The 12,318-nt window shown below is 39.1% G+C and overlaps 1 protein-coding gene across 3 annotated transcripts in view; it reads left to right on the top strand.

The window, feature by feature from the left end:
• Positions 1–12,044, top strand: part of LOC122557337 (copper-transporting ATPase 1-like) — a 101,622-nt gene extending 89,578 nt beyond the window's left edge. For 2 of the 3 annotated variants that reach the window (XM_043704939.2, XM_087991947.1), the window contains 5 exons: positions 1,728–1,870; positions 3,293–3,496; positions 4,971–5,088; positions 6,678–6,780; positions 7,107–12,043. In XM_043704939.2, the coding sequence (XP_043560874.2) occupies positions 1,728–1,870; positions 3,293–3,496; positions 4,971–5,088; positions 6,678–6,780; positions 7,107–7,374 (836 nt within the window). In that variant the 3' untranslated portion in view covers positions 7,375–12,043. Of the gene's footprint in view, positions 1–1,727; positions 1,871–3,292; positions 3,497–4,970; positions 5,089–6,677; positions 6,781–7,106 lie in introns of all 3 variants that reach the window. The other variant, XM_043704941.2, reaches the window with a different exon arrangement.
• The last annotated feature ends 274 nt before the right edge of the window (positions 12,045–12,318 follow it).

The following is a 12,318-nucleotide window of genomic DNA, read 5'->3' as shown; positions in this document are numbered from 1 at the left end:
TATCTTTATATCCTCCCACAAAAGGAAACACTCTCGGTATCTTTCTGCCAAAACGTATGACAATTTTTAAACACTGCTATTGTGTCACCCTTTCACCAAAAGAAAAACAGACCCAGTTTGTCAGTCTTCCTGTTATGTGCATTTATGCATTTAGATGGTGCCCTTTAACGTCAAAAAACACTGACGGTTCTTCACAGATTTATATTCAGTGTCATGAATGATAAATATTACTGGACAGCTTTGTTCTGAACTGCCCCTTTTGGGGGAAAAAGAGGATAGTGAATTTATGGTAAAGTTCTCAGATGGAGAAATGTGCACGTGACTTTAGGTTTCAAATAAAAGCAAAGTACTCCGGATGCCGGAGATCTGAAATAAAAACAGAATGTTCTGAAGAAACTCTGGTGTTGCAGTACCTGTGGAGGGGGAGAGAGAGACACAAAGTTACACTTTAAGGATGATATGATACTTCTTTTCCATGTTTCCATGGAAAAGAGAGTTGAGCAGGGATAGAAAGGCAAAAGCGCAACCTGAAGCAACCAGATATCTTGAGGTGTCGCAGGGCAAATGTAGGAAGGATTTTTCCCCTGTTTGAGAGGCCTAGAACCAGGATATTGAGCCTTTGAAGAAGAGGTTGACCGTTTTGTCCTGAGGAATTTCTTCATTCATTTGGTGGTGAATTTTTGAAATTTTCTGCCCAGAGTGGTCAAAAACATTCAGTCATTGAGTACATTCAATACAGAGATTGATAGATTTCTAGATTTCCACATTTACAGATATCAGGAGAATTTGTGGGGTGGGGATATGAAGGGAATTGACATTGAGGTAAGAAATCGTACATGATTTATCGAAAGACAGGACAGGCATGATTGGCTAATTGACTTACTCCAGTTCCAAAATAGAAACCCATGAACTGCTCATTACCGATTTTAATGCCTTTACAAAGCGCTCTTAGAGTAGAGGGGAATGAGCTGTTGCTGAGAAGCAGGCACAAAGAGAACTGGAATTCTCCTAGGAGCAGGTTTCTCTGTTCGACAGAAAATGGTAGAAAGCAGAAGTCAAACAAAGAATGAGGAAAGCAATTTGATCAGAGACAACTAAACCATTTAAAAATGTCAATATTGGCATCTCTGAAATTCTGGGTTGTGTGGACTATTGTGACCTGACAGAGGGGGGGATTTGGCAAGATTAGATTAGAGTGGAAAGAGGCCCTTCGGCCTAACAAGTCCACACCAACCCTCCGAAGAGCAACCCACCCTGACCCCTACATTTATCCCTTCACCTAATACTTCGGGCAATTTAGCATGGCCAATTCACCTAACCTGAACATTTTTGGACTGTGGGAGGAAACCAGAGCACCGAGGAAACACACGCAGACACGGGGAGAATGTGCAAACTCCATACAGACAGTTGCCTGAGGCGGGAATTGAACCCGGGTCTCTGGTGCTGTGAGGCAGCAGTGCTAACCACTGTGCCACCGTTTGCAAGGGATGATCATATCTGAAAAGCATGGAAGAGAGTGGAACAATTTTTCGAGGATTGAATGCACTGACAGTCAACAGGTTTGTAAAAATAGGTGACCAATTTGGAAAACTCGACCAGTGAATCACATTAGTATAACATCAGATTTTAAAACTAAAATTAATTTGGTATTCATCCCACGTCCGCCTTCCCACTGTCTGTTGAAATGTACATTTACCAATAATGTTTGATTTTTTTTAAAAATGCAGGTGTACTTTGTGGAATGTTAGCAATTGCAGACACTGTGAAGCCAGAAGCAGACTTGGCTGTCTACACACTCAACAGTATGGGACTGGAAGTGGTCCTCATGACTGGAGACAACAGTAAAACAGCCAGGGCTATTGCTGCTCAGGTGAGTTCAAGTTAGATTTATTATTTTGAAGTTGTGGGTTGTGCTTGGAATGTCTTTTGAGTGGGGGAAAGATTGGGAATAATTAAATGTGTGAATGAAGTGGCATGCAATATTTTGTAGGTAAAAACATCTCTGACACCTCCCTCCCCTTCCTGGACCTATCCATCTCCATTAATGACGACCGACTTGACACTGACATTTTTTACAAACCCACCGACTCCGACAGCTATCTGGATTACACCTCTTCCCACCCTACCTCTTGCAAAAATGCCATCCCGTATTCCCAATTCCTCCACCTCTGCCGTATCTGCTCCCAGGAGGACCAGTTCCACCACAGAACACACAGATGGCGGCCTCCTTTAGAGACCGCACGTGGTTAAAAATGCTCTCTAATGCATCTCGTCCACATCCCGCACCTCCGCCCTCAGACCCCACCCCTCCAATCATAACAAAGACAGAATGACCCTGGTGCTCACCTTCCACCCTACCAACCTTCGCATAAACCAAATCATCTGCCAACATTTCCGCCACCTCCAAACAGACCCCACCACCAGGGATATGTTTCCCTCCCCACCCCTTTCCACCTTCTGCAAAGACCTTTTCCTCTGTGACTACCTGGTCAGGTCCACGCCACCCTACAACCTACCCTCCCATCCTGGCACCTTTCCCTGCCACTGCAGGAATTGCAAAACCTGCGCCCACACCTCCCTCACCTCCATCCAAGGCCCTAAAGGAGCCTTCCACATCCATCAAAGTTTTATCTGCACATCCACCAATATCATTTATTATATCCATTGCTCCCGATGCGGTCTCCTCTACACTGGGGAACATCTCCAGACACCCGCACCAATCAACCACACCGCCCTGTGGCCCAACATTTCAACTCCCCCTCCCACTCTGCCGAGGACATGGAGGTCCTGGGCCTCCTTCACCGCTGCTCCCTCACCACCAGACACCTGGAGGAAGGACGCCTCATCTTCCGCCTCAGAACACTTCAACCCCAGGGCATCAATGTGGACTTCAACAGTTTCCTCATTTCCCCTTCCCCCACCTCACCCCAGTTCCAAACTTCCAGCTCAGCACTGTCCCCATGACTTGTCCTACCTGCCTTTCTTCTTTTCCACCTATCCACTCCATCCTCCACCCCCAATCTATCACCTTCATCCCCTCCCCCACTCACCTATTGTACTCTATGCTTCTTTCTCCCCACCCCCACCCTCCTCTCACTTATCTCTCCACCCTTCAGGCTCTCTGCCTGTATTCCTGATGAAATATTCCTGATGCTTTTGCCCGAAACATCGATGTTACTGCTCCTCGCTGCCTGAACTGCTGTGTTCTCTCAGCACCACTAATCCAGAATGCGATATTTTGTAGCTTGTATGAAAGATAATTGCCATAACTTGATTTAACCTGCATTGTCAGGTTGGCATCACCAAAGTGTTTGCTGAAGTCCTTCCCTCACACAAAGTAGCCAAAGTGGAACAGCTGCAGAAGCAAGGGAAGATTGTGGCAATGGTGGGTGATGGTGTGAATGATTCCCCAGCACTGGCAATGGCTGACATTGGAATTGCGATTGGTACAGGGACTGACGTAGCCATTGAAGCAGCGGATGTTGTTTTGATTCGGGTAAGATTGAAGATTTCAGTCAGCGTTCTTTGCTTTCTTTATCTGACTACTGGATTCCTTGAGTTTGTACTGTGACTAATTTCACAAGGACAAAGTTAAAAATCACACAACACCAGGTTATAGTTGAACAGGTTTAATTGGAAGCACATTAGCTTTCGGAGCGACGCTCCTTCATCAGGTGATAGTGATGAAGGAGCGTCACTCCGAAAGTTAGTGTGCTTACAATTAAACCTGTTGGACTATAACCTGGTGTTGTGATTTTTAACTTTGTACACCCCAGTCCAACACCAGCATCTCCAATTCACAAGGACTGTTTACTTGCAACTATTAATTACAGTGTACAACTGATGCTGGAGGGAAACACCATTGTTTTAGTCTCACTAGTCCATATGTCAGACAATAAAATAAAAATAGTTTTCTCATTTACCAAAATGACCAATTCTACATCTCACCTGTGTCAGATTTTAAAGAAAATGCTTTATCCAAAGTTACTGAATAAGATGCAATAGTTAAATAATGCTCTGTATCAGTAATGTAGAAATATAAATGCTTATCCCTATAATACCCCTGAAGTTCACATGAAAATGCACCTATGTGCATGTGGACACATGCATTCACAGGAAGCTGCAGAATTTTTAAAACTACACAATGTAAGTTTATTACATAAAGAAACCAAACAAACCAAGCTATTTTCAGATCTTATCACACATTAAAGCAAAATTCTGAACTCTATGCATTACACCGAAGTCCACAGAATTCATTCGCCTATTTCCACTCGCTTTAGGTTTCTATTTAACTGACTCCTTCATGTTTCTCTTTCTTGAACTGTAGAGGTAATTCTGTGATTCCTCACTGAGTCTGATGGCATGAACTTTTCACAATTCTGATGATCTAAACCTTTTTTTTCTAATAGCCTGTAAATTTCAATCCCACGCTTTCCTGACTTGGGCATTTCATAAAAATTGAGAAAACATGATTGTGAAATCAACTCTTAATCCTTCTCAACACTCTGGTGTTTCCTGAACTAATCTGAAAGCAAACTAATGCCTTAATGTGGTAACAGTTCCTGTCTTAAAGCTGTAAGTCTAAACATCTCTCCCAAGCCCTTGATTGCTGTTAAAGGCCTCCTTGAAATTAGTCTTTATTCAAGATTGGCTTCCTGACTGGATTTTTAAAAAAATCTCACATCGCTACCCACATCCATACACTTCTCATTTGGAATTTGGGTTGTTTTAAAACATGATAATAAAATTTACTATCAATTTTATAAACTTTACAATGTACTGCTAATGTTCACTAGTCTGTTACGCACTGAGCCTGTTGAGACTTTGTCATATGACATATTTCCAGAATGGCCACTAAGCACTAGAGCCATACGCAGAATAAAATTATAGATTATACATTCTCACAACTCCTCAATGTGACAAGGATGGTGTAGTAATATTTCTTTTCTTTACTTATCTCTGCTCCACAGAATGATCTACTTGACGTAGTGGCGAGTATTCATTTGTCCAAAAAGACTGTCCAGCGAATTCGGATAAATTTCGTGTTTGCTTTAATTTATAATATTGTCGGTATTCCCATAGCAGCTGGTAAGTGTGCTCAATATGTATTCAGTTTTCTTTTCCCCCAAGTTCCTTGGGTAATGATTGTACAAAATTAAAAACATGGATGGAAATCTTCTGATTATATAATTTAAAAAAAAAAGTCAGAGAATTGGAGAACTTTCAATCATTATTTATTTTAATATAAACTTTGTTCCAAGAGTGGAAGTAGATTGAAATAACTTTCTGGCTGCATTGAGACATTTCTGTGTATAATATTTTATTTTATACGCACACAAGTTATGCAATGATAGCTTTTCTAGAAGTTCTGTTTGAGGCTTATTTCCTCCATATCATTCATTAATGAATGACTTTGGTACCTGAATTCCCACAACCCCACTGTGCCCCTAACATAATACTCCAAAAACATGAAATGTACCAAAGTGTGAGCCTCATCAGAGCATCTACAGCTTTAGTATGGTTTCTTGCCTTTCAGCTTCACAAGTTATAAATATAATCCAACATCCTTGGTGCTCTGTTTATTACCTCTCTCACTACTCAATCAAAGAAAAGTACAAGTCAATTAACACCACCAAATCAATATCTTCTTTGACAAGCATTATCTAACCATGGAGTACATATGCCTGTGATTTGTTCTTCTGAATTGCATAATCTTCTGTAATAAGATTCATTTGCAATAAGTAAGCTTCACTCATCACTGGTCAGCTCAGCTATAACTCCTGTTAAATTCTATTTTTCCAAAATTAGCTGCCTGTGTCCAAATTTGATTTTTTTTCATTCTACCACCCTATCCCCACTGCCTTCCAGAAAGAAATTCCATGTTATTTACAAACCTTGGGCCTATTTAACAAAAACTCTTTGCCATTTGAACACCAGTATGAAAATGCTTCTGAATAACTCTTACTTTCAGTGTTATTTTCTCAGTTTTTTATGAACCACAACATTTGACTTGGCAACTGCACATGTATTTGAAATCAGAAAATTATTGCAACACAGGATTGGAGGATTTGAGCTGCATGGAGAGACTGAATGGACTGGGGATATTTCCCTGGAGTGTCAGAGGCTGAGGGGTGACCTTATAGAGGTTTATAAAATCGTGAGGGACACAAATAGGGTAAATAGACAAGGCCTTTTCCTAGGAATAGGAGAGCCCAAAACTGGAGGGCATTGGTTTAAGGTGTGTGGGGCAAGACATAAAAGGAATTGAAGAGGTAACTGTTTCATGCAGGGGGTGTTGTGTGTATGGAATGAGCTGCCGGAGGAAATGGTGGAGGCAGGAACAATTAAAACGTTTAGAAGGCATCTGACTGATATATGAACAGGAAGGGTTTAGAGAGATATGGGCCAAGTGCTGGCAAATGAGACTACATTTATTTAGGACATTGGGTCAGCATGGACGCATTAGACCAAAGGATCTGTTTCTGTGGTGTATATCTCTATGACTCTATATGATGCATTCCACAAGTGTAGTTTGAACTGTGTAATTTTGTACAATTAATTTGTATGGAATGATTACTCATCATTTGAAATTAACAAGTTATGTGTTTCAGGGTAAATATGAAAATAATTGAATTTATTCCACTTTCTCTCTGAATTATCAATTCTTTGCTTTTCAGGGGTTTTCTTACCTGTGGGACTGATTTTACAACCATGGATGGGATCTGCTGCGATGGCAGCATCATCTGTTTCTGTGGTACTTTCTTCTCTATTATTAAAGCTGTAAGTATTTGCTGCTTGAATTTAGCATTCTAGTGGAAAATAGACCAAGGGGATACAGACTTTGGGAGCAGGCAGAAATTAGCTAACTTCTAATGGACAGTCAGTAAGGTTGAATATGGGTATTATCAAGATGTCATGCAAATACTGATAAGTTGAATGGCAGCTCATGGGACTGTATCGATGCACAGTAAGGAGCTATATCGAGGAAATGTCAGAAGAAATTTTAATACCTTCAGAAATTGCATGTTTTTGCAATAACACTAATAGTTTTTCCTTTTTTTATGACCCATTTTTATAGCAGCGTATCCCCTTTCCTTTTGTTTCAGTTACAAGAAACCTGATTCAGCCAGGTTGGAGAACCGAGCTCGGAATCGCATGAAGCAGAAATCGCTGTCTGACATCAGTGTGCATATTGGTATGGGTGAAGAGAGGCGGGAGTCACCAAAGCTAAGCCTATTGGATCGAGTAGTTCACTACAGCCGAGTCTCCATTAATTCGCTGAGGTCTGAAAGGCGATCCATGACTAACATTCCTTTACATGATCCAGACAAAAACCATCTCCTTTTGGGAAGAGAGGAGGATGATGCAGTTTGAGCATAGCCTTACTGTTTGCAACAGATTGGCAATATCTGTTCTCCCAACTACAGTGTCTTCTGAACCTCTATATCTCAGATATACGGCGACCACGGATGCACAGATATATGTTTTATTATTATGTAGTTTACTTGCTACACTGTTATATAATTGTAATTTATCTTTTTTTTGCAATCTCTATTTTTTTAAACATCTCTTCAGGCTCCTAATCTCTCCTCCTGCACCCAGGAGGAAAAAGCTATTTTAAATTAGTTTCCTCATTGTTCTGCATGCATAAACCACAAATCCTCCATGACCATCCAACAAGAATTCTGATGGTCATGATGCATATCAGTTTTTCTTGCTTTCACACAGAACTCAATCTCCAACTAGTATGCGACTGGGAAGCGTTGCACCATTTGAGTGATTGGACTGAATTCCAACATCTTCAGTTGTGTGAAACGTGTTTAACCACTTTCATCATTTTGAAATGGTGCCTGTGGTACCCCTTCTTATCTAGTCAAGACCAAATTCATCATTTGAGCTGATTACTAACTATTCCAAATTTCTATGTCCTTATGTTCTTCTGTTATATAAAGGGCAATGCAATATGTCGGACAAGCCAAAGACACCTCTGATATCCCAGATTCTGTAGTAATGGCTGAATCTGATAAACGGGTGCATGGTGTAATTAACCAAACATTGCAAACACACGACATGATGGAGAACCGCAACTGAATAGTGAGTTCTATTTTTCTGGCGAACTTACATTTTTGCTGTGATCTTAAATGACATCTTAATATTGAGATTGAAGGAAGTGCAAAATGCTGGATCTATTTTACGAAAAGTTATGGAGTAGATAGTTAACTATTTTAAAAATGCTGATTCGCATTTTTTGTTGTATCTTACTCTGAGCTGTGCAGCTCTGTCATTTATGTTTAAAAGAAAACTGAATACAATTGATACTAAACATAGCCTTGTCCTTCTGCCTCACCGACAGCAGCACCCTGTCCTCCATCCTCTTTTATTTATAAAAAGCTTTCTTATTGATGCCTGGAGTAGTTAGGTTTTTTTTTTGTTTATTTTTAAATAAACCAGCCAATTTTTGTTGGCTGGTTTGTTACAGAGAGAGTTAACTCTACAATGTTTTCCACAATTGATTTTTAGGGAATTGGATGAGTTGCTCTTGCCCTTCCCAGCTGCTTCATGAATCACTTTTGGCAACCAAGGAATAATGGCAGCTTAATTCTAGAGAGAAATCCAAAGTTTGGAAGTTTACTTGTCACTTAGGGTAATAGTTTGTTTTTATTCTACTTCAAATTAGTTTAATATATCCTTAACACTGCAGTTGTATCATGGAATACAGATGCAACAATGAAGTGTCTGAAGTATCACAATCAAGTGCTTTATCTTCAGTTTTTTAGAAAAATTAAAAGCCTAAACATTTCTTCCTAAAGAAATGAATTAATTCAGCTTGTCAATGAGAGTGTAATGTTGAAAGTCCTGTAGTTCAATGTTATTGTAACTTGTGTCTCCCTGTTAAAATATTAGGTCACTCCAGGTTTGTATATAAAATGATGTGTCATTGATAGTAGAACTTCTAGAAAATCACAGTTCAATCTGAATTTCATGCCAGCTGCATTGTTATCTTTTTATGTCACATGGTTCAACTAGTTTTAAATTATGCTGTCATTGTGAAAAGTGAACAGATTGTCTCCTGCATTTCCTTTTCCACAAGTGCTGACTTTGAACTGGGACATAGAAATGACAGGTCTTTGGTACCTTACCAATATAGTTATTCCGAGTTACAAACCTTAACATTGTCTGAGGACCAAGACCAGTTGACCCCACTCCTAGCATAATGTAATACCTACATAGACCTTTCACAGCCAAAACGATTGGATAATGTTCAGGTGAAGCAATTTTCCAGACTTGCAGCCAGAAATGCTTGGGCCATTTCTGTATAACTCTAAACAACATTACCTAATCCATTAAAAACCAAGACTGATTCCAAGATCTGACTGACTGGACTAACTTTAAAAAATCATCGGATATCAAATTTATCCGCTGAATTACCAATGCAGAAATGTTCATAGCAGGCTGCATCTTAACGCAAGAGACTGAGCTTCAGCAGATGGTAAATATTACTGTCCCATAATTATTGACATATTCAGTATTTTTGCCTTCTCCATCAGCTATAGACTTTAATAGATGTTTTAGGTCTTAATTTTGTGACAGTTGCTAATGGTACAAGATTAAATGGCAATACGTAACTAATTTTAAGCACAAGTAAATTAATTTTCTAGTGGAAGGAAAAGAATTCACAAATTTATTTATAGTTATACAAATCAGTTCCAGTCATTTAAGGTTTGCGCCAATATTTAAAGTATAGATGCAATGTTAATTTCATTGCCACAATCAATAATAATTGACATTTTGATGATTTAAGATGGTGAGAAATTCCCAGTGTCCTTGGGAGCTCAACTTGCTTTTTATCCTCTCACTTCATAATGGGGGAAATAATTGGATAGAGAAGAGAAATTTGCGAACATAAATTTAAATCACCAACAAATGAAGAAGTTAAAATACAAGTTAGAAATGGTGGAAAATGAAATGAATGATTTTATATTTGTGAAATCAATCTTTTTCTGTCTGAAATTATTGAAATTAGAAAATGGCAAAGAGGGCAATTTTGTTGTTAATATTGATGTGATCTCTTTTCCTGATCATGTCTCAGTGGAAACATGTTTTGGCCGAAATTAGAGGGCATTTATGAAGAGATTTTATTTGAATGCAGAAATGATTAATGTTGCATCCAAGATGGCAATGAAGCAGATAATGTTGTATTGACAAGCTGTTGTACTAATAATACATTGTTGTCCTATTATTGACTCCATTAACTACATATATGAACTTTGTTCTTGGCCTTTTTAAGCAACAGGGTCTGAAGGCCCGGCTTGGTTTCTAGTCCCTTTATGTGAATATGAGGCTATTTTCCATCAGTATATCAATGTATCAAAGGCAGTTTGATAAATTATTACATTTGCCTCGGTTATACTGGGCAAAGGTCCTTGCCTCCAATCTGCTTTTGTACGTGTTAAGATTTACCTATTAAGGAAAATGCTTTCAGCTACAGCACGCATGACATTAGTGCTAAAACCTCCAGTCAACTTCACTTTGTATCCTTGGTCCCTGCTGCAGTGTAAGAGCAGATGGAAGGCCAATCTGTCAAACTTAGCTCAACTGTCAAGGAAAAAAAAACTACTGTCCCTCAGCATAACATCCAACTATCTCAAATGACTGCAGGAATTTTGATTCTAGTATTCACCTTGAGAGCTTTCCATGCACTTAAAATATTGATGCGAGTTCCAAATTTGCCCTCCACTAATTTGAACTTTGTCACTTTCTTCTTTGTAAACATACCTCAGCATGTTGTACTGGGCTTCTTTACCTTTGTATTTACTTATTCCTATGTAACATTGTGCTTTAAAGGCTAAAGAAAGCAATTCACTCAAAATAGTACTTGTGTATATATTGATGTGCAAGGGAAATTTAATTTGTTTCTGTGTAGGAGCAAATGCTGAGCTAATGGGCCACTGGATAGGTTCTGAATGAATTTATTTGCAACTTGACACTTTATATTTTTTTTATCTCCAAGGTTCAAAGAGCTAACAACTCCATCACACTCCCTATCAAAATCTGTGGTCAAGTTTGCACAAATATGAATGTAACAGGACTGATTCCAGATTTCTATTTCCTGATTTATATATTTTTTTGGTTTAATGATTTCATTTGACATAGCTGATTCAAGCTCTTCCCGAATGCTTTCCCAATAATCTGAGCAAACCAAGACACCAATTAATCATCAAAAAATAAATCATTTGTCCTATTTCAGAACAGGACAGGCTCAATATCTAAGATGTAAAGTTCTCATCCTAAAATGAGTTTAAATTCTTAATTATTGTGCAATTCAATTAATATTATTATTGTTGAACTTATTTATGTACTCAAACAATAAAGCTGCAACGGTCTTAAGAAAAAAAAGTGCCTAAAATGTAAATCATGTTTTGTGTTTTTTTTAAAAACAAATTTCTAAGAGAAAGAAATTCAAGAACATAGTTCCTTGATACATCTGGTGGTCCCACAACTATCCTATCATTTTCTTATCCAAGTTTAAGCAGCTGGACTGTTCCATTATTGACTTGCTCAGCATTGCAGAAAATGTACATGTTTTGGACAAGTTACAACAAGACTTGGATTGTGTTGTTCATAGATGTGGTAGGCCACCAGTTGAACAATGCCAAAATTAAAGATGTTGTATTTGAGATAAGGATTGTAGTACATTTTATTAATGATCTGTTTATACATAGAGTCAGAGAGATGTACAGCACAGAAGCAGACCCTTTCATCCACCTCGTCCATGCCAACCAGATATCGTAACCTAATTTAGTCTCATTTGCCAGCACTTGGACCATATCCCTCCAAACCCTTCCTATTCATATATCCATGCAGATGTCTTTTGTAATGGTACCAGCCTCCTCCTTTTCCTCTGGCAGCTCATTCCATACACATACCACTCTCTGTGTGAAAAAGTTGCCCCTTAGGTCCCTTTTATATCTTTCCCCTTTTATCCTAAACCTATGCCCTCTAGTTCTGGGCTCCACAACCCCAGGGAAAAGACCTTGTCTGTTTATCCTATCCATGCCCCTCATGATATTATAAACTTCGATATGGTCACCCCTCAGCCTCCGACACTCCAGAGAAAACAACCCTTGCCAATTCAATCTCTCCTTCTAGCTCAAATCCTCCAGCCTTGGCAACATCCTTGTAAACCTTATCTGAACCCTTTCAAGTTTCACAGCATTCGTTATGGGGGTTGGTTAGCTCAGTTGGCTGGACAGATAGTTTGTGATGCAAGAATGATGCCAACAATGATGTGAGTTCAATTCCTGCAGTTGCTGAGGT

Source organism: Chiloscyllium plagiosum, unplaced genomic scaffold, assembly GCF_037043375.1.
Source record: "Chiloscyllium plagiosum isolate Xiang-an unplaced genomic scaffold, Cpla_swu_hap1 HiC_scaffold_11, whole genome shotgun sequence".
Taxonomy (NCBI): Eukaryota; Metazoa; Chordata; class Chondrichthyes; order Orectolobiformes; family Hemiscylliidae; genus Chiloscyllium; species Chiloscyllium plagiosum.
The sequence above is the reverse complement of the archived record's forward strand: the minus strand, read 5'-3'. Positions and strand labels throughout refer to the sequence as shown.